The 21,209-nt window shown below is 45.1% G+C and overlaps 2 protein-coding genes across 2 annotated transcripts in view; one reads left to right on the top strand and one right to left on the bottom strand.

The window, feature by feature from the left end:
• Positions 1-1,468: 1,468 nt before the first annotated feature.
• The window catches only part of DLST (dihydrolipoamide S-succinyltransferase), a 21,634-nt gene continuing 1,893 nt past the window's right edge, over positions 1,469-21,209 (top strand). Inside the window, exons 1-14 of the mRNA XM_041759118.1 lie at positions 1,469-1,593; positions 2,121-2,154; positions 4,730-4,778; positions 8,359-8,414; positions 8,601-8,675; positions 8,905-8,960; positions 9,447-9,558; positions 12,114-12,269; positions 12,749-12,825; positions 13,698-13,795; positions 17,486-17,616; positions 19,109-19,182; positions 19,675-19,758; positions 20,157-20,324. Of these exons, the coding sequence (XP_041615052.1) occupies positions 1,531-1,593; positions 2,121-2,154; positions 4,730-4,778; positions 8,359-8,414; positions 8,601-8,675; positions 8,905-8,960; positions 9,447-9,558; positions 12,114-12,269; positions 12,749-12,825; positions 13,698-13,795; positions 17,486-17,616; positions 19,109-19,182; positions 19,675-19,758; positions 20,157-20,324 (1,233 nt within the window). The 5' untranslated portion in view covers positions 1,469-1,530. The remainder of the gene's footprint in view (positions 1,594-2,120; positions 2,155-4,729; positions 4,779-8,358; positions 8,415-8,600; positions 8,676-8,904; positions 8,961-9,446; positions 9,559-12,113; positions 12,270-12,748; positions 12,826-13,697; positions 13,796-17,485; positions 17,617-19,108; positions 19,183-19,674; positions 19,759-20,156; positions 20,325-21,209) is intronic.
• Positions 20,332-21,209, bottom strand: part of RPS6KL1 (ribosomal protein S6 kinase like 1) — a 19,730-nt gene continuing 18,852 nt past the window's right edge. Inside the window, exon 12 of the mRNA XM_041759117.1 lies at positions 20,332-20,865. Coding sequence (XP_041615051.1) covers positions 20,820-20,865 — 46 coding nt within the window. The 3' untranslated portion in view covers positions 20,332-20,819. The remainder of the gene's footprint in view (positions 20,866-21,209) is intronic.

Below are 21,209 nucleotides of genomic sequence, written 5' to 3'. Positions count from 1 at the left end.
AATTTTAAAAGTAGTCCAGGTGAAGGATGCTAAGTATATGATGGGGGCAGCAGCTGGGCAAGAAAGTTTTCTCCATTTCTAGTTAGGGCTTCTGCCCCTCCCTCCAGAATTCCAGTGGAAGTGCTTTCAGAGTTTGGATGAGTGAAGGCACCATAAAGGTGCCTGAGGACCAGGCAAGATGATGATGACTCAGCTGAAGAAAACAATATGAGCAGGCACCAGTGGCTCATTCATTCATTCATTCATTCATTCATTCATTCATTCTCAATTCCACCAAAGTTTATAGAAAGCCTTTTCTATTAGGAAGGTGAGCTATAGGGACAGCTGGCTCAGTTGGTAGTGTTTGCAACTCTCAATCTTGGGGTTGTGAGTTCCAGTCTCACCTTGGGCATAGTGATTACTTAAAATCTTAAGGGACGCCTTGGTGGCTCAGCGGTTGAGCGTCTGTCTTTGGGCTTCAGGGCGTGATCCTGGGATCGAATCCCACATCAGGCTCCCTGCGTGGAGCCTGCTTCTCCTTCCGCCTGTGTGTGTGTGTCTCATGAATAAATAAAATCTTTAAAAAATAATAATAAAATCTTAAAGAAAAGGAAGGTGAGCTATAAAGGTGAATGTTCAGGGTCCTGGCCTTTTAAGGGGAGGGAAAACTAAAAGCGGGGAGCGCAAGCTATGTGTTTGCACTTGGAAGGCAGAATGGTTGTTACACACCTACCTGCCTATGCCAGTTTCTGTTCCAAATGCTGTGAATATAGCAGTGAACAAGACAGACAAGGTCCCTAATTTAGTGGTTTATATTCTAGGGATATAGGGTGACTAATAAACCACCTCCAAAATGCACAGGATGTATGGGGAACATTTAGCTTGGCTGGACCGAGTGTGAGTAGGACTAGAGAAGATCAGAAGTAAGGCTGCTTGGTGATCCTCTGGTAGAAGGGCAATGGGAACCCTTCAGAGGTTCCTTTGGGCTGTTTCTTTGTTCTGGGGTTAGGGAGGCAGGGAAGTGACTCTTGCTTTTTAATTATATTTAAGGAACCTGAGGCTCAGGGAAGCAACGTCACTAGCCCAAGGCCGCCCAAGTACAAGATCGGGCAGGCGTGTCTGGCAAGGCCCGGGGTTCAAAACCCCTGCCCGCTTCCCGCGCTTTTCCGGCCCTGCAGAGGTAGAAAGGCGCGGGGTCCCGGGGTCCTCGGAGAGACTGGCGCCAAGCTCAGAGCCGACTCCGCGGAGAGGCCCGGGAGGGCGGCCTGGTCTCCGGGAGGTCGCTGGCACCCCCGGGAGGAGCGGCCCAGGCCGCCAGGCAGCGCAGCGGACTCCGAGAGCGCGCCGCGGCGCAGGGCTCCCGGGCGTAGACCCGCGAGCGGAGGCTGGGGCCGCGTGGTGCTGCCCCTCGCCCCCCCCCCACGCCCGCCCGCCAGTGGTTCGCTCCGAACACCCCTCCCCGCGCGGCGGGTACCGCGGCCCGCCCCGCTTCCGGTCGCTGCCGGGCCTTATATCCGGTGTCCGCCCGCCCTCGGCTCCGCCGCCGCCGCGATGCTGTCCCGGACCCGCTGCGTGTCCCGGGCGTTCAGCCGTTCGCTCTCTGCCTTCCAGAAGGTACGGCCCGGCCGGGCCGGGGCACCGGCGGGTGAGAACCCCGCCGGCGGGCAGCGGGGCGGCCTGGGGAGCAGGGGCGCGGCGCGCCGGTCGAGCCGGCACCAAGGGCACCGGGACGCGGAGGCCGCGCGCTGGGCGGCCCGGGGGCGCCTTCCCGAGGCAGCCGGCGCCCCGTCCCCTGCGGCGCCCACCGTCCGCGCCGGGGCGGAGGAGCAGCCCAGAGCCGCGCCCGTCCGGACGCGGGACTCGGAGTTGGGAGGAGGCGCGGCGGAGCCCCGGGGCTGCATCCAGGGCCCGCCCTCTCCCTCCGGTAGTCAGCGGGTGCCAGCGCTGTGGGAAGTTGGGAGAGCTCGGCGGGTTCGGGGTGCCGGCTGGGAAGGAGCGCCCCCCGGCCGTCGCGCTTGCCCCCTGGAGGCACGGGGTTCACCTGTCACTGGCACCTGGACAGCTTCGAGGCTGTACTTAGAAAGCGGTTTCTTCCCTCCTCTCATCACGGGTGACGTCGATAATGTCTTCTTTCTCAACAGGGGAACTGCCCTCTAGGGAGACGTTCCCTGCCTGGTAAGTTGTGCCCTTGCCTGCCGTCAGCTACCATGCTCCCCTGGGCAGAGCGGTGCGTGAGGAAGCCGCGGTGCCGAGGTTTCAACACGCGCCGTGGACTGAAACAAAGTGCTATTTAATAACAGCCATTTATTCGTTTGGCCACGGAGTCAACTGAATTTCTACTGCCTGTCAGGCACTGTGCTAGGCACTCCCCTGGGATGCAGCAGTTACCAGTTCTTCCCTTCCTGGAGCTTTACGGTCTAGGGGGGAAAAAACACAAAGTACAAATGGCTAAGCAAGTGAGGGATCATGAATTTTGGTTAAGTGCTGAGGTGGAAACAGATGAAGGTGGGGGAAAGGGCCCTCTTTAGTAGGAGCAGTTAAAGCTGCAGCCCCCCCGGGGGGATGTGACATTGGGCGAGTTCAGTGTAGAGCAGGAAAGGGGAATAGCACGGACAGAGTCCCTGCAGAAGGGAAGAGCTTGGCGATGTTTTGGAACTGGAAAAAAAAAAAAAGTGACCTAACCAGAGAATTTTGGTTAAAGGAAGAAATGGCACGCGACAGAAGATGGTGTAGAGGCAAGTGGAAGGAATTTAGATTGCATCCCAATAATTTTTTTAAACATCCGGCATAAATATTTGTTGGATGAGTTGAGTTTTCTGTGTGCCAAGCATGGTTCTGGGTGCTTTTTGTGCATTTTGCAATTAATCATCAAGAGACAATAAGGGGGGTATTCTGTTTTACGAACACATGATCCAAGGGTAAGTGCCTTGGCCAAGGTCATTCAGCCACCTATTGATTGGTCAAGCCATGTCTACCTGACTCCTCAGCCTAAACTCTTAACCCACCGTGATGTCGTTTACTCGTGCTCAGCAGATCGTTTGAGTTCTTAGTACGTGCCAGGCCCTGTGCTGGGTGACAGGGGTACAGATGGTCTCTACCCTCACGGATCTTATGGGTTAGCTGGAGAGACAGCAAATACACATTTATGCACACAGAAGGACACATTTACCTTGTGAGGATTATAAGCAAGAAGTGCAGGGTGTAATGAAAGGGTGGGATATAGCCCAGCTTGGGAAGGGTGGAGAGTGTGGTGAGAATATCAGTGAAAGACTTCCCTGAAAAAGTGACATTTAAGTCAAGTCTCTAAGAATATGTCGCAGTCGGCGAAGAGAACAGTATTCCAAGCAAAGGGAATTGCTTGTACAAAGGTTGTCAGGCAGGAAGGAAAAGAAATGGAAAGGAAGCCTGTCTGGCTAGAAAGATAGGGAGGGCTGGACAGTACAGGAATGGGTAAAGTTTTTGGACTTTATTCTGAGAGTCATGAGATCATAGGCACCTAGCAGGGTGTAGGTTCATAGTGGACTCTCAATAATAAATATTCTTTTAAACTAGGAATCCTAAAAGTAAACGATTTCTCCACTTATAGACTGGCAGGACAAAGGAAAGAACCTTGTACTTGGGGTTTGCATTGGGGCTCAGGACTTCACCTTGGGCTAGTCCCTGAGACCTCCAGAAGCCCTGCTTATATATAAAGTAGGAATAATAGCAGATGGTCGTTCTACTTTAGGGAGTTGTGAGACATGAAAATCAAAATGAGGTCATTATGTGAAAGTTTTTTATAAACCCAAAAGCACTATATAAATGAGACTTGCTGCAGGATGAACTCTAATTTGGACTCAGGGTTCCACAACTCAGTATGGGCTGCTGGCAGTTCTAGCTCAAAGATACATTATACTTGGGATTTCTACTGCAGAGGCATTGACAGCTGGACACGGACGTGATTTACTTGACTCCCAAACACTGGAGATTTTGGGGAGGAGGGAGCACAAGGGAGAGCTCTTTCTCCTCTGGTGCTTCCTGAACCCATGGTTTAAAAAGAGTTGTTAATAGATCTGAAAAAAATAAGACCTCTGGAAAAATATGTCCATGGGAGGCGATAGCTGTTAGTAGCTGTAATTAGTTGTCAGTTGGGGAAATGCAGTTTTCTGTGATAAGGACATTTGGTGGGCTGAAAGAGTCTCCCACCTTGCTGAGTTTGACCAGAGGGGAAGACCTCAGAGAGATCATGGGAAGGAGGTAAACTGAAAGATTTGCTCTTGGTAGCCCAGTCTTTGCTACTAAGGTAAGACTTCCAGCTCAGTGCATTTTAGGTAACCAGGGAAACAGACCCAGACCAAACATGCCCACTGCTTCTCACATTAGGCTCTGTGTAGTCACAGGATAAGCCATCATGGGTCTTTCTGAAGCTTCAATTATATTTGAACACTTGAGGGAGTAGGGAGGTTTTATTATGAAAACATATAGGGATAATGACAGTTTATGAATTTTAAGGTAAATAAGATTATAAAAGTACTTCAGGCCTTGCCCTTAGCATTCTCCCCTTTCTTCAAACACAAACCCACTCTCCCCGCCCCACATACTTGTTGCTCTGGGCCATTGAGAAGCAGGACTCTGCATGATAAAGATTATATTGTTACCTACATTTGATCTTGCTCTTTGTCAGAGTTAGGGGCTGAACAGACTTCTTTTCCAATCCCAGCAGGTATCCTGTATAAGAGTTATTGGTTAAGAGTTGTTTTGTTTCTTACAGGGGTCTCCTTATGTCAGGGACCAGGTTACCCTGACAGCAGGAAGATTGTGTAAGTATTTCTGGGGAGCACAGATGTGTGGCCATGGGGTATTTAAGACACCGGTTCTAAATTTGACCATCTGCTTTCTTCACTGGCTTCCAGGCCTAGATAATCAAGGCGCTTATTTGAGTCTTTATATCTGACCTTGATGTTGGTTTATGATGTGTGATGCACCTTAAGCTTCAGCCCCATGTCAGGTGCTGGCCCTGGAGTGTGCTTGTCCTCAGATGTTTAGATTGTAATGAAAGTGAGGTTGGAACCCTCTCTTTATGGGAAAAGATAGAAGGTTACTCATAAGTATTCTGGTTGATGGGCAGCCCTGGTGGCTCAGCGGTTTAGCGCGCCGTCTTCAGCCCAGGGTGTGATCCTGGGGACCCGGAATTGAGTCCCATGTCAGGTGTCAGGCTCCCTGCGTGGAGCCTGCTTCTCCCTCTGCCTGTGTCTCTGCCCGCCCCCCCATGAATAAATAAATAATAAAATCTTAAAAAAAATAAAGTGTTCTGGTTGGATACAAGTGCAGCCAAAAGAAGTTAAAATTTATTGTGGAGATTTATTTATTTTTTTTAAAGATTTTATTTATTTATTCATGAGAGACAACGAGAGAGAGAGAGAGAGAGAGAGAGAGAGAGAGAGAGAGAGAGAGGCAGAGACACAGGCAGAGGGAGAAGCAGGCTCCATGAAGGGAGCCTGACGTAGGACCGGGTCTCCAGGATCAGGCCCTAGGCCAAAGGCGGTGCTAAACCACTGAGCCACCCAGGCTGCCGTATTGTGGAGATTTAGAGCATTCTCTTGGTAGCATAGTTATTTCAGAAATAGTGAAAGCAAAAGATGAGTCACTTGAGTCCTGGGACTTCGACTACTTCAGAATGCTACTATTGCGTAAGACAGTTTGGAGAAAGGCCACTCGTGTGTTCCAGATTAATTTCTGCTTATGAGTATTGCTTAATGCCGCTTTGCATTCCAAGTATTTTCAGAGTAGTGGTAAGAGGATGCTCTCTAGTTATCTGTTAAACCACTGTCCAGCTATGTTTTGGCTAGGGAGCCTCTTCAAAATGAAGGGTCACCGATTAGTTCCTTCATTGTGCATCACAATGGGATTTTTTCAATTGAGAAAATGATGTACTTAGTACTAGAAGTATGAATTTCTATGTTATATTTGGAGGGCAGTTAGCATTCATGAAGTCTTTGAACTGTGATTTTATTTATTCATGAGGGAGAGAGAGAAGCAGGCTCCTCACAGGGGGCTGATACGGGACTCATTCCCAGGACCAGGATCACACCCGGGGCCGAAGGCAGACTTTCAACCGCTGAGCCACTCGGGCATCCCTGAACTGTGTATGTTTTTTGATGAGACAATTCCATTTCTAATAATCTATGCTGAAGAATTCCTGGTATACCCAGATTTCTCTCAAAATGGCCAAACAACAGGGAATTGGTTAAGATGTGTCCTGTTAACATGTTCATGCTATGATAAGTGGGGAAAACACAGGTTATAAAAGGATTCTGTTTTTTACTGTACAGAATATTTTTTTGCTATTTTCAAATATTATACAGTGGACATCTAATACTTTTGTAAATTAGAAGTTAGACTGATTCCAAACGTGCTACTCATCTGCAAGTTTTTTTTTTAAAGATTTTTTTTTTAAGATTTTATTTATTCATAATAGAGAGAGGCAGAGACACAGGCAGAGGGAGAAGCAGGCTCCATGCCGGGAGCCCGACGTGGGACTTGATCCCGGGACTCCAGGATCACACCCTGGGCCAAAGGCAGGCGCTAAACCGCTGAGCCACCCAGGGATCCCTAAAGATTTTATTTATGAGAGGGAATGTGGGTGTTTGTGCGAGAGGCAGAGGGGCAGAGGCAGAAGCAGACTCCTGCCGAGCAGGGAGGCCCTGCGGCTGGCTTGATCCCAGGACCCAGAGATCATGACCTGAGCTGAAGGCAGATTCTTAACTGTGTAACCGACTCAACCACCCTGGCGTGCCCACCCCCACCCCACCTGCAATTTAAATGGAAAGTGGAACAACCACAAATTTTGAGGCAATAAATACAAAAAGTATTTAAAAGTAAATTGTTAAAAATTTTATCAGAGAGCGAGCAAGGGGGGGAAAGGCAAAAAGGGAGAGTGAGAGGGACAGGCAGATTCCCTGCTGAGCACAGAGCCTGACATGGGGCTGACGATATGGGGCTGACTCAGGGCCTGATCCCAGGACCCTGAGATCATGACCTGAGTCAAAGTCAGACACTTAACTGACTGACCCACCCAGGAGCCCCAGTAAATTATTTTTTAAAAAACACTTTAAGGAGTTAGATCACCCTAATTTAATTATTTTTGTGTTGTCTTTTGTCTGTTTTCTGTGAATAAAGTACTCACTTTATTTTAAAAAACCTTTTATCATTAAAACATTTCAGTTTTTTGTGATTCAACAGTAAAAAGACTTTACCCTTGTCCTACAGTGCCCCCAAGTTCCGCTCCAGGTTCTCGAGTGTCCCACAAGGCAGTCTCTGGGGATTACAAACTACCATGAGTTCTTGTCCATGAACACTTAACACGTGGTTATAAACTTTATGCAGTCACTTTGTTCGTTTTTTTTTTTTTTAATGTACGTTTCCCCCTTGATTTTAAATAAATCTTATAGTTATTTTGACATTACAAAAGTGAAAATATCAAATGGCAACTTAAATCTGTTTTACTTCTGTATTATAAAGGTGCTTGTTGTAGAATATTGAGAATGCTGAAGTGTAGAAAGTGAAAGTCCCCATCGGTCCAGATCACTCTCCCAAAATGTGTATGTATATAATAGATAACCATAGGTACTGTATATATCTGCATCTCCCACTCTCCAGAGTTAACCACCATTAATGGTTTGCATGTACAACGTAGTATCCTTCTCTAGTTTACATTATTTGAAGTTAGTGTCGTATCAGAAAATCCCTTGGTCTCTTGAATGAGTCCAGAATGAACCAGTGTGCTGCCTGTTGGCAAGAGAACTGACTAGGAGAGATCATAGGAGTGTTTTGGTGGTTCTGCTCCCTCCCCACCCCTGGCCTATAATACCTTGTTTTAATTGAGTTAATTGTCTCATCTTGCTGCCTTATCTCAGTCTGTAATCCCGCAGACAGAAATTTCATTGTTTGTGGCACAATGGCAGGTACTCTGAGGGCACACAATTTATTGTACTTAGATTTGGTCAAGAAAAAAAACCTAATGAGGAAGCTAATTCCTTTTGGTGGGTGTGCAAAGGACCAAGATGCTTATCTTTTTCTTCATTAAACCCAGTGAAAAATCTCTATTTTGTGCGAGCTGGCATTTCACTGCAACAGAGGGTTATGGACTCACCCAAGGAGTTTACTACCTTGGGTACCCAAGTCATCCAGGATCTGCTGTAGACCTGCTGAGTCAGAATCCCTGGGGTTGGGGCCTGGACATGTAGGCTTTGAAAAAGGTTCCCTAGATGACACTCACAGGCACCCCTGGCTGAGAATCACTGATTTTTAAGGGAAAGTGGTCCATGGTCCCTTGTCTAGACTACAATGTAAGAGGTTCACCTGCTAAAGGAGTTTACTTTTTTATGTTTTTTTCTGTAGTATTAACAACAGTAGTGTCTTCAGTGTTCGCTTCTTCAGAACTACAGCTGTGTGCAGTAAGTACCTGCCTTCAGTTCCCTGCCTTCTTGGGAATGGCATTTTATTTTATTTTATTTTATTTTATTTTTATTTTTTTTGGGGAATGGCATTTTAATGGGAAGAGCAACAATGAACAGAGTTTAATTAAAAAGGAGAAATACGGACTACATTTGAATTTTTTTTTTTTCCTCTTCTTTTCCTAGAGGATGATGTGATTACAGTCAAAACACCAGCATTTGCAGAATCTGTCACAGAGGGAGATGTCAGGTGGGAGAAAGGTAAGATTTTAGGCTCTACTCCTTCTTAAGTTTAAATATTTAATAAAATTGTCATTGCCGACTCCCCCCAACCCCCACCCCAGTAATTGGGTTCCTCCCTTTTCTTTACATGCAATGTAATTTTTCCTGACACTATAGGAAAGGGGGCTTGGAACACACCTATCAAAAGGGATTTTGTGGCTACTGGAGACGTCCCCCCTTAACAGGTAGCCTTTGACTATCTTTTCAGCTGTTGGAGATACTGTTGCAGAAGATGAAGTGGTTTGTGAGATTGAAACTGACAAGGTAGGCTTGTCCTATGTTAGTGTAGTTTTTCATGGTTTCCTCTTGGTTTAACCTAATTTTTTTTTTTAAATGGACTTGTGAACTGTTTAAAGATAATTTAACTTGCTCTAACCTCAATTGTAAAAGTGTTGGAATAGCTTATTAAAAAAGAAAAACTTAAAAGTTTTAATTTTGGATTGTTCTCAGTATATGTATTATGTACTTTAGCAGAGTTAGTTTTGTAGCATGTGTGTATGCACAGTGCATGAACTGTTTTGGTTTGTTTTGTGTATCACTTGGAAACACATTAACTGAACATTGTTTCTGAAAAAGGACGAAGGGTGAATCTTCACAATAGCATTAACTTTTCATTACTCTGAAAGTGTGGCTTTGGTGTTTCTATAAGCAGAGTCTAATCTGTGTTGTGACTCATATTTGAGATTCTAGACAATTTTCTAATACTGAGTAAAAATTTGGACTCTTTTACAATCTGTCCTTGTTTTCTAGACATCTGTGCAGGTTCCATCACCAGCAAATGGAGTGATTGAAGCTCTTTTGGTACCTGATGGGGGAAAAGTAGAAGGAGGCACTCCTCTTTTCACACTCAGGAAAACTGGCGGTAAAGAAGTTCTCCTGGTTGTCAAGGTCTCCAGTGTTCCCCCTTGGAATTGGGGCTGAGCATAATGTACTAATACCTTGATACCTCAGAGGTTATTTGGTATTCCAGCTCCTGTTAGTTGAGAGATTAAGACAGGTGATATTTACAGAGGGTAGTTTAAATGCCAAGTTCTAGAAGAAAAGAGTATTTAAAAAGAAAAAAAAAAACGTATAATTTTCTTTCCATGTATGTTTCTTATGCTAGACCTTTGTTTCTTATTTTTTTTAAAGATTTTATTTATTCAAGAGAGAGACAGAGAGGCAGAGACATAGAGGGGGAAGCAGGCTTCTCGCAGAGTGCCCAGTGCATGACTTGATCCCTGGACCCCTGGGATCATGCCCTGAGCCGAAGGCAGCTGATCAGTCTCTGAGCCACCCAGGTGTCCCATGCTAGCCCTTTTTTAAAGATATAATAGAATGAAGAAGAGTCTAAGATAGTGATTTTTTTTTTCCCCTCCCCATCCCTGGCATCAGAATCCCATCGGGGTTTAAAAAACAGACAAATGCAGGGCACCTGGGTGGCTCAGTTGGTTAAGTGACCAACTCTTGATTTCCACTTAGGTCATGATCTCAGGGTCCTGAGATTGAGCTTTACCCTGGGTGTGGAGCCTCCTTAAGATAGTGTGTCTGTGTGTGTGTCTCAAAAGAAGAAAAAAAGGCAGCCCGGGTGGCTCAGCGGTGGTCTTTTTTTTAAATTTATTTTTTATTCTTTTATTTTATTTTATTTTATTTTTTGGCTCAGCGGTTTAGCGTCGCTTTCAGTCCAGGGCGTGATCCTGGAGACCCAGGATGAGTCCCCACGTTGGGCCTCGTGCATGGAGCCTGCTCCTCCCTCTGCCTGCATCTCTGCCTCTCATTCTGTGTCTCTCATGAACAAATAAATAAAATCTTAAAAAACAAAAAAATTTATGGGGCACCTTGGCTCAGCTGAGGGTCTGCCTTTGGCTCAGGTCATAATCATAGGGTCCTGGAATTAGCCCCTTGTCAGGCTCCCTTTTGAGTGGGGAGCCTGCTTCTCTCTCTCCTCCCTTTGCCTGCTGCTCCCCCTGCTTGTGTGTGCACTCCCTGTCAAATAAATAAATCTTAAAATATATGTAGAACACAAATGCCTAGACCCCATGGTCCAGGGATACATTAAATCTGAGGTTTTCAGATCCTGGTTATCCTAGTTTGTTTTGTTTTAATGCACTCCAGCTGATTTTGATACACAGCAAGGGCTTAGAACCACTATTCTAAAGTAAGAAGCAATATTTCATGGTGTCTATTCTGGAGAAGTCAGCATGGTTTTTTCACATCTATTCTCTCCTAACATTTTTAGGGAATGTTGTTCTTTCTCTAGGGAAGAAGTGAGAAATAGGAAATGAATTTGTATAGCACTTTACAGTTAATATGAGAGATTAGATAAGAAAATATTGGGATCCCTGGGTGGCGCAGCGGTTTGGCACCTGCCTTTGGCCCAGGGCACGATCCTGGAGACCCGGGATCGAATCCCACGTCGGGCTCCTGGAGCATGGAGCCTGCTTCTCCCTCTGCCTGTCTCTGCCTCTCTCTCTCTGTGTGACTATCATAAATAAATTTTAAAAAAAATAGATAAGAAAATATTTTTCTGATTCTTAGTTAAATTCTGTAACTACTAAAGTCTGTTTCTTTTTCATTATCCTAAAATAGTTAAGGAGATAGTAGATTGCATCATTGAGATTGATCAGAGTAAGACCAGAAGCCCAGAATGAAAATAATGTGCAGAAGGGAATAAGATCAATTCTTCCATCTTCTGATCATTCCTTAAAAAGAATATTTTTTTCTTTTTCTTTTTTTTTTTTTAAGATTTATTTATTTATTCATGAGAGACACAGACTGAGAGAGGCACAGGCAGAAGGAGAAGCAGGCTTCTTGCCTGAGCTGAAGGCAGGCGCCCCCAAAAAGAATATTTTTCTGATTTAAATTTGAAACCAGATATGTACAGATGGATAAAATCAAAATGATTATCTAATTTAAAGTTGTGGTTTATGAGCATTATGCTAGATGAAATGCTTTGAACTATGAGATTTTGATTATTTAAACTTTTATTTTTTTAATAGTTAAGAGAATTCTTCCATATGTGATCTTAAAATAGAAGACGAGGCTGTCAGTACTCCTATTACTAGAAATGTGTTACTTCTATGTATGTGTATAAACATCCTCCATTGGGTTTCTTTTACTTGGTAGTTTACATTACCATGGGCTTAGTAGGTGTTTTGAAAGTACTTTTTAAATTTGATCATCAGTCTGTATTTGTGAAATCAGGAAGGCAACTGAATTAAGTCAGCTATGTAATGTAGGACATATAGGAGCCTTCAGTTCTGGGGAACGGAAGGATGGTGCCTTATATCAATGTGTGCATATCATAGTGCCTTGTATATACCCGGTTAGCATTTGTCAAGAGATTGGAGATGGAGCTTTTCTGCTAAACCTTGCTTAGCATCTGACTTGGTTGCTTTTCATTCCAGACAGTGCCAATGGCCTCTGTTTTTCTTGCAGCTGCTCCTGCTAAGGCCAAGCCTGCTGAAGCTCCTGCTGCTGCAGTCCCAAAAGCAGAGCCTGCAGCATCGGCAGTTCCTCCTCCCCCTGCAGCATCCATACCCACTCAGATGCCACCAATGCCCTCGCCCTCACAACCTCTTGCTAGCAAACCAGGTGAGCCTCCACCTCCCATGTATCTCTGTGTGGGAGAAGAACATTTCATCAATGCCACATTCCTTCACAGGGCAGACTCTGAGACTAATCGTGGCTCTGAACAGACTTCATTGGCTGCTTTGTGGAAGGGAGGGACTTTGTATGAGAAAACCTGGGTTTTGGAGCCCAGCTTTCTGTTTACAGCTATGTGACTTTAGGCTAGCTCTTAACCTCTTTGAGCAGAGCATGTGTTTGTAAAGTGGGAATGGTACTAGTATGCCTCAGAATGTCTTAAGAATTAAGTGACAGTACAGTATGAAAGCACTGGCACTTAGTAAATGTTTCTCTGATTTTCTTTTTTTTCTTTTTTCTTTTTCTTTTTTTTTTTTTTTTGGTGCAAAAGTGTGGTTTTATTAAAGCATGGGGACAAGACCCATGGACCGAAAGAGCTGCTGCCTCTCTGATTTTTTGATGCAGCTCTACCTTCTCTTCGTTTTCAGTGTCTGCGGTGAAACCCGCTGCTGCCCCTCCAGTAGCTGAGCCAGGAGCTGGCAAGGGTCTGCGTTCAGAACATCGGGTAAGCCTCGAGGGACCACTTCCAGGAAGAGACAGAGGGAACAGTGTTGAGATTGGTGGAGTGTGGGCATTGTGGTGCCTACCTTTGACTTGTTGGCAGTTCATGGAAACTGAGTTTAGGAAGTGCCTTGTTCATAGTTACATACTTGACATATGATAGGACTAGAACATCAAGTCTTCTGAGCACTCGTCCAGAGTGTGTGTGTGTGTCCGTGTGTGTCCCCGTGTTGTGCTACCACTGAACTGCCTTTGGGTGGGTAAAATATTTGCAGGGGATGGGAGCTTAGCTATATGCTCCCTCCCTCCCACAGTAACACATTGCAGAGAGGTGGTTTAGTGAGCCCTGTTCCTGTTCTTCCGGGACACTTAGCTGAGGGCTACATGGTAGCAGCAGCTGGCAGGAGCCGATGTAAAACCTCAAGGAAGTATGGTCAAGAGTGTGGGTTCCTCTGCCTGAGAGTACCTCCTAAAAATACTATAGCCTCAAAAGTTTGTTACTTGTTTCCATTCCACAAGTAGCTATTCTCACGTAAGTCTTTATCACTAGAAATCTGTAGTGATTCTTGGGCTGACTAGCCGTACACCACACTCTTCCTTTTCATAAATTGATTCTGATTTTTAAAGTCACACCATTTCCTGAACTTCCACTCTTGGTCAAACTCAGTCGCATCTAAGTGGGTAGTTTTTGTCTGGCTATCTCCTTGCTCAGAGGAGCAAGGCCACCACACGGGAAAAAGAGAGCCTGGAGCTCCTGTTGTACTTAGGTATCATAGTCATGTTCATCTGGTCCTTGTAAGCTGAGTGCCCCCTTAGAATGAGTGGTGGGGGCTTGGTCCAGAGAACCTAGACTATCAATCCTTGTCCTGTTTTCAGGAGAAAATGAACAGGATGCGGCAGCGCATCGCCCAGCGTCTGAAGGAGGCCCAGAACACGTGTGCGATGCTGACTACTTTCAATGAGATCGACATGAGGTGAGAACTCTTACTCCCTGTGCCCTTTTTCTTGGAGAACACTTCAACTTTCCCCAGCACTACCTAATTTTGATTCCAAAACAGCAAGAAGAGGTACTTTGCACTGCTCGTTGACTGAAAGAGTGACCCACTGGTCTCGTTCTCTAATTGCCTACCTCTGTAACTTAAAAAACTTAGCCTTTTATACCTGAATCTTGTGATGTCTAATAAATGAGGCTGGTAACGGTGTTAAACTCTGATGACTAGTGTCCAGTTGCCAAGTAGAGGGCAGCTAGGCCTGCCCTTGGGTTGGAGAACCAGTTGATTGCACGCTCAGCCAGAGACCAGTACCCTGCTGCTTTCTCACAGCAACTGCTCCTGATTCACATTCCTAAGTTTCTCAGATTTGAGTGGTGGAAAGGTGCAGGCTTGTCATAGCTTTCACCTTTCCCAGCTGTGATAATGCAATGGAAAGCAAGTTGTGTTTTTCAGTAAAAACCTAAAAATGTATAACCAAAGGGGCAAATTTAGTATACCCATTTCTTTGGTGAGCTGTTGACTTGCCCATTTTCTTCAAGGTTTTTCGTTTTTTAAGATTTTATTTATTCATGAGAGATAGAGTCAGACATGGGCATAGGGAGAAACAGACTCCTTGTGGGAAGCCCGATGCGGGACTCAATCCCAGGACCCCAGGATCATTTGCCAAAGGCAAATGCTCAACCACTGAGCCACCCAGCTGCCCCTTCTTCAAGGTTTTGATGTGTACAAGTGTCAGCACTGCAGGGAACAGAACATAGTTAAATTTTGCAGTGTTTGAGCACTTAGTGGACCTTAAGGCCTATTACAGGATAAGATGCTATACTGTATTTGAGGGGCATACAAAGATAAGTGAAAAGAGCACTACCCTTCTAGAGCTCACCATCTGATTTGGATAAACACAAAGCAAGAGGCACTTGGGTGGTTCATTTGGTTGAATGACTCTTGATTTTTGGCTCAGGTCAGGATCTCAGGCTCAGTGGGGAATCAGTTTGGGATTCTTTCTCTCCCTCTCCTGCCCCTTGTGCCTCTCCCTATCCCCTGAGCACTCTTTCTCTCCAAAATAAATCTTAAACCACACATACCCAAAGTTAAATCTAAAAAAAGTATCAGAAGGGTACAGAGTATGAATTGGAGAGAATGAGATCATTTGTTTTTGAGATGGAGGGTAGAGGTGGGGAGGGGAAGGTCTCACAGTGCTTCCTGGAGGAAAGATTTTTAATAGGCCTTAAGGTCCACTAGCATTTTGACACGGGTAGCATTGTGGGGAAGGGTCATTCCAGACAAAATAAATAATAGGAACCTGACACAGGAAAGTACAGGACACATTTGAGAATTATCTGCTGTGAGGAATATGTAGGAAAGAATAGGAAGAAAGTTGGATCCATACTTCAGAATCTTTTGAATGCCAGATATAAGAGTTTATATTTAATTCAGGAGGTAAATCATGAAGTCTTCAGGTCATCCCTTTGCTGCTTTTTCTTGTTTAGTCTGCTAACCTACTTTTCATTAGGGATATTTGTTTTCTTTTGGAAGGGATCTGAAAAGCATAGAGAAGCGAGTGGTTTATGGACAGTATGCTGTGGTATTGTTCACAGAGTTGGGCTCTGTGGCCGGTTTCACTAGATGTCATCCACGCTCTTGTGAAGCTTCTTTAAAAGACTGGATGTCATTCAAGCCAAAGATTTCTCTCCTTCCTATTTGTAGGACATAGGGAAGGACCTTGACTAATGAATCACAAAGGCTGCAGCTTATGTTTCAGTGCATTAGGGCCAAATTGTACACAAATTGAATTGAACTTTGAAATTCTACCTCATTCCTTAAGACAAAACACGTAAATATTTGTGGCCTTGGGAGATGCAGTTGGCCCAGCAGGTTTGATTGGAAGGTAAATGCAGCAGCTGGCTCTTGTTTCAGCAGCTAATCGAGGTGTCACTTAATGATGGCCTGGGGTCTCAATGCAGTCGGTAATGTGGTTTAGATTGAGTGCCCTTGGGTCTTGTGCTGATCAGCTCCCCATCAGGGGCCTTTCTGAGACCTTCTCCTCTGCCCTGTTGTCCCAGGCCCTGCCTCCAACGGCAGAGCTCTGAAATAGAAACTACTTAATGACCAGACAATAGCATTTGGGCAGGTTTGAGAGCAGAGATGTTTATCACATCTCTTTCCCTCTTCTGCAGCTCTTGTGTCTTGGGAACCAGTAATGTCTTTAGGGTGGTAATCCTAGCACTAAATAAGGTTAGACTCAGGAAAACAAACATTTAAACCTCATCAGCACCAGCCCCCCCCCCCCCTTAGGAAAACTTCCTTTTTCAAAGGCAAACCGTCTGAAGGGGGAGTTAAAGTTAGACCATCTTCTCTTTCATGCTAATGACGAATTAGGCCATTATGGGGAGAAAGGGAAACTGAGCATTTGGGTCTGAGATAAATTCAATTTCCATCACAGAACTGTATTCCGATAAATACTGAGGTTTCTGTGGCAAAATAATGGGAAAGCCATTTCCCACTAACTGCAGTATGTATGTGGCACATCTGTGGAAAACCAATCCTAAATGACCAAAGGCTGTGTATATTGCAAAGGCTTCCCAGAAGCTCCAGTTGCTTGTATTTTAAAAGCTTAGGTCCACACATGTCTACCTTTCTAAATACCAAGGAAACCACATCCATTAAACTGATAGGAAGGGCAAGAGCGGTGTTTTTATTATCTTGATAATAATATCAAAATAAATATCTTGGCCCTTACATGTGGTGAGTGTTAGCACCTGTTTTTTTTTTTTTTTTTTTTTAATTTATGATAGTCACACAGAGAGAGAGAGAGAGGCAGAGACACAGGCAGAGGGAGAAGCAGGCTCCATACACAGGGAGCTCGACATGGGATTCGATCCCGGGTCTCCAGGATCGCGCCCTGGGCCAAAGGCAGGCGCTAAACCGCTGCGCCACCCAGGGATCCCGTTAGCACCTGTTTGAAGGAACAAGTATATGGAACTAACTTTGGGGAGATTAGAAAGGAGTCTGTTGACTTTCCCATGAGCCTAACGGAACACTGGTCTATATGCCTGACCATATATAGTCATGGATGCTTTTGCTCACATGGAGCCCAAACACCTGTGGGTTTTTGTTTTTTTTTTTTTTTTTTAAGGTTTTTTTGTTTTCAGTAAGTAGGAGATAGGAAGAATGTCACAAGGAAGTCATAATCAGGTATGGTAGGCTTTTTGGACCTAATTCTAACAAATAATAAGAACATTGTTTATCTTGTAGACTTTGTTTATGCTTAAAGCATTTTTTTTTTTTTTTTTTTAAAGAAAGCTCATGATTTTAGGGTAGCTAGAAATCACTCTCATCCAGGCAAGGATATTGGTGTGCTTTGTGATCTCTTATTCATATTATTTGTCACTGAATTCTGTGACTTGTGAAATAAGGAGTCTTGTAAGGGGCTCAGCCTACCTTAAAGACTAATTGGACCCAATTCTTTTTGATTCCAGGTTTTGTAAAGAAGCGAGGTTATTGTATTGACCTCTGCTGGACTATTTCAAAACTTGAACTTAGGTAGATGGTCCAGAGTAAGGGAGCATTTGGGCCTCAGATATGCTTACCCAGTGTGTACACGGAGTTAGAAACAGGTATGAGAGTCAGAATAAAGGCTTTGTGGTCACTTTGTTTTGTAATATGTTTTTACAGTAACATCCAGGAGATGAGGGCTCGACACAAAGATGCTTTTCTGAAGAAACATAACCTCAAACTAGGTTTCATGTCAGCATTCGTGAAAGCCTCAGCCTTTGCCTTGCAGGAGCAGCCTGTTGTAAATGCAGGTGAGTTTGTGGTGGCTGGACTTGAAGCAGTCCTGGGAGGTGTGTGCAGAAACACAGACTTGCTCCCACACACAGAAAGCTGTGGTCAACACACCGAAACTTTTCTTTCATACCTGTGAAAACATGAGTGTCTTTGCCCAGATATTTATTGATTCACCTTCCTGAAATGATATCATGATGATTTTCTACCCACTAGCTGGACAGAATGGTTTTTCTTCCTAATTCATAGCTTGACAGCTGCTCTGCCAGCAAACATTTCTGAGCCGAGCTCTCAGGGCTTCTCATGTCAGGGTGGAAGCTCATGTTCTATCTTGCTCCTGCCTTCCTATGGGCCCCAGGATCTTGGGGCCTGATTCCCCCACTTGGCATATGCTCCAGGGTGACCTTTGATTTCTGGTCGATGGACCTCAGTGGAAGGCCTTGGGCTTGGCCCCTTTTTCATGGACTTGGTGCTCATTTTCCTTCCTTTCTGCTCACCTACGTCATTGAAATGTTGACCTAACAAGCAGTTCTCTTTCCTATTGAGACACTTCTCTGTTCTCTGGAAGGTTAGAGGACAGTACACTTTTGCAATCCTCAGCAGTGCCAGCGTCCCTAAAGATCTAGGAACAGAAGCCCTAGTCCTTTTTGTGTGTGTTGTGCTCTAGGTAGGTAGAGGGCTGTCTTTGTTTTGCCCGTTTTTCTGTTCTTTTCATGCTTCCTGATTGGCTCTCTATTCCTTTCTTCTGCCCGCCTGTACATGTAGGCATTTCCGAGTTCTTTTGGCCTCTTTCTCACTTTACGTGCTTTTCCTTGGTGGCTGACCTAACAACACAACATAGACTTTCTGTGGAAAAGATTCTCAAGCCTGTATTTTCTCATGAGCACTAGACCTACATTTTCAGCTGCTGGTTTGCTGTCTTACACTACCCTGCTTCCTTCGGAGTCTCCTAGAAGGGGCTTCCTTCACCTCTTGACAGTAGGCAGTGGAGTGGATGGCACTCCCACCCCTCCCTTTGCTAATTTGTCTTTTAGAGAGCACTATTTTTTTTGTTTTAAGATTTTATTTATCCATTTGAGAGAGAGCATGAGCTGGGAGAAAGGCAGAGGGAGAGGCTCCCAGCCAAGCAGGAAGCACAATGATGGGGCTCAATCCCAGGACACTGGGATTGTGACCTGAGCTGAAGGCGGATACTCAACTGACTGAGCCACCCAGAGGCCCCTTGGGAGCACTTTTTAAATCTAGCCATTCTCTGTTAAGGGAGGGTTTGGGCAGAGTTAGTTAGAGAACTTCTTGCATACCTGTTCTGTGTGAACCAGTGTACTGAGCCCTTCTGAGGGCTGCTTAAAAATGGGTGCTCCTATGCTTGGGCTAAGGGCACTTAGGAGATGTTACAACTGGTTGGTCAGCCCACACTGTACCAAGCATGTGGATTTTCACTCTGTTAATGCAAGTATTTCCACATTAGCCTAGGCTTAGGGAGCTGTATGTAACCTATATTTTCTTTTACAGTGATTGATGACGCAACCAAAGAGGTGGTGTATAGGGATTATATTGACATCAGTGTCGCGGTGGCCACCCCACGGGTATGTTAGGGAAAGAGGTGGGGAGCTCTGATCTTAAACTGACTTTGTATGAAAAAGCAGACCCTTGGGGGAGAGAACATTTCTGTAATTCTGTCTTTTCAGAAGGGAGTCAGTAAAAGAGTAACCTTTTGACCACACCACATTCTTTTATTTTTTATTTTTTAAAGATTTTTATTTATTTATGAAAGACAGAGGCAGAGACACAGGCAGAGGGAGAAGCAGGCTCCATGCCGGCAGCCTGATACGGGACTCGATTCTGGGTCTCCAGGATCTCGCCCTGGTCCCAAAGGCAGGCGCTAAACCGCTGAGCCACCCAGGGATCCCCCTACCACATTCTTTTAATATCAAGCCTAAGTATTTTAAACTCTGAATCATATTGAATAATTAAGATACTCGATGGGGAGGGGAGAACCTATACTTGAAACAAGGGAGTTATAGTTATAAAGGGTACTATTAATTTGCAACTGAAAACCGCTTTTCACCGTCAATCAGGGTCTGGTGGTTCCCGTCATCAGGAACGTGGAAGCTATGAATTACGCAGATATCGAGCGAACCATCAGTGAACTGGGAGAGAAGGTAAAGTGGAAAAGCAGCATGTGTGTCAGCTGCTGGGTCAGAGAGGAGGAGTCCGGGAAGGCCAGGCTCCCCAGTGGGCAGTTGTCAGGGAATGGGAGCTGCACTCTGCTGGCTAAGGTGTGCAGAGCCCGAGACTGGCAGTCACACCCAGGAGCCAGAGGCTAGCTCTCTGGCAGAGCTTAGCGTGTTTCTGTCATGGGAAGACATCGGGAGGCCTGTTGGGGAAACCAAAGGTCCTTAAGGCATCGTGCCTATCCTCTGTGGAGCCCTGGCTACAAGCATTTCAACTGAACAGTAGCTAGAAGTTGAACTGTCAGTCTCAGAAGTCTTCTGGGCTCTCTTTAGGTGGAGAAAGCTGGGTTGCACTTACGTTTCAGTTATTAAATCTCCATTCTTAGGCCCGAAAGAATGAACTTGCTATTGAAGATATGGATGGTGGTACCTTCACCATTAGCAACGGAGGTGTTTTTGGCTCCCTCTTTGGAACACCCATCATCAACCCCCCTCAGTCGGCCATCCTGGGCATGCACGGCATCTTTGATAGGCCAGTGGCTGTGGGAGGCAAGGTAGGAACTATCACTGCTAATGTCCTAGCAGCTAGATAAGAGAAAGCTATTAATCATGCCTGAAAGTATAGCGAATCTGTCCTGAGCTCCATCTCTTAGTTTCTTTTCTTTTTCTTTTAAGATTTTATTTATTTATTCATGAGACACACACACAGAGGCAGAGACACAGGCGGAGAGAAAAGCAGGCTCCCCTCAGGGAGCCTGATGCGGGACATGATCCCTGAACCCCAGGATCACACCCTGAGGTGAAAGTAAAGTTCAACCGCTGAGCCATCCAGGTGTCCCATCTCTTAGTTCCTTAATAGCTAAGGCATTGATCCTCAAATGGTGTGTGTCAGCATCATTTGGGAACTTGTTAGAAATGCAGAATTCTTTGACCCCTTCTCAGACCTGATGAAGCAGAAACTGCAGATGATTGATACAAATTAAAGTGTGAAGACCATGGAATTGAGGTGGCTTGCTCCTTCATCTGGAGTGGTCCTCGAGCTCCATTCTCTAGGTGCTGTTGGTAGTGGGGACACAGTTGGAAACGTCCTTGCCCCTGGGAAATAGAGGACAGCAATGAAGAACTTTACGAGCACCCAGGTTGTATGAAGGTTTAGTGGTTTCCTGGGAATTTAGGGAATGAAGTTAAAGGGTCCTGAGCTGGCTTTAGAAGATAAGCTGGTAGAAAATATTTCTGGGACTCCTGTTTAGAACCTTTTTGTGTCACTAACTCTTTGGTGAATCTAAAAATCCTAGGTCTTCTTCCTTGAAAATACTCACATACCCAACTTCGCATACAATTTCAGAGAACTTTGAGGATCTTTAGTTACTTTTTAAAATTCTGACCCTAAAGAAGAAACTTCCAGTTGCCAGAATTGAAGGGAAAAGTTTTCCTTTAGA

This window comes from Vulpes lagopus, chromosome 6, assembly GCF_018345385.1.
Source record: "Vulpes lagopus strain Blue_001 chromosome 6, ASM1834538v1, whole genome shotgun sequence".
Lineage (NCBI taxonomy): Eukaryota > Metazoa > Chordata > Mammalia > Carnivora > Canidae > Vulpes > Vulpes lagopus.
This window is presented reverse-complemented; position numbering and strand designations above follow the sequence as displayed.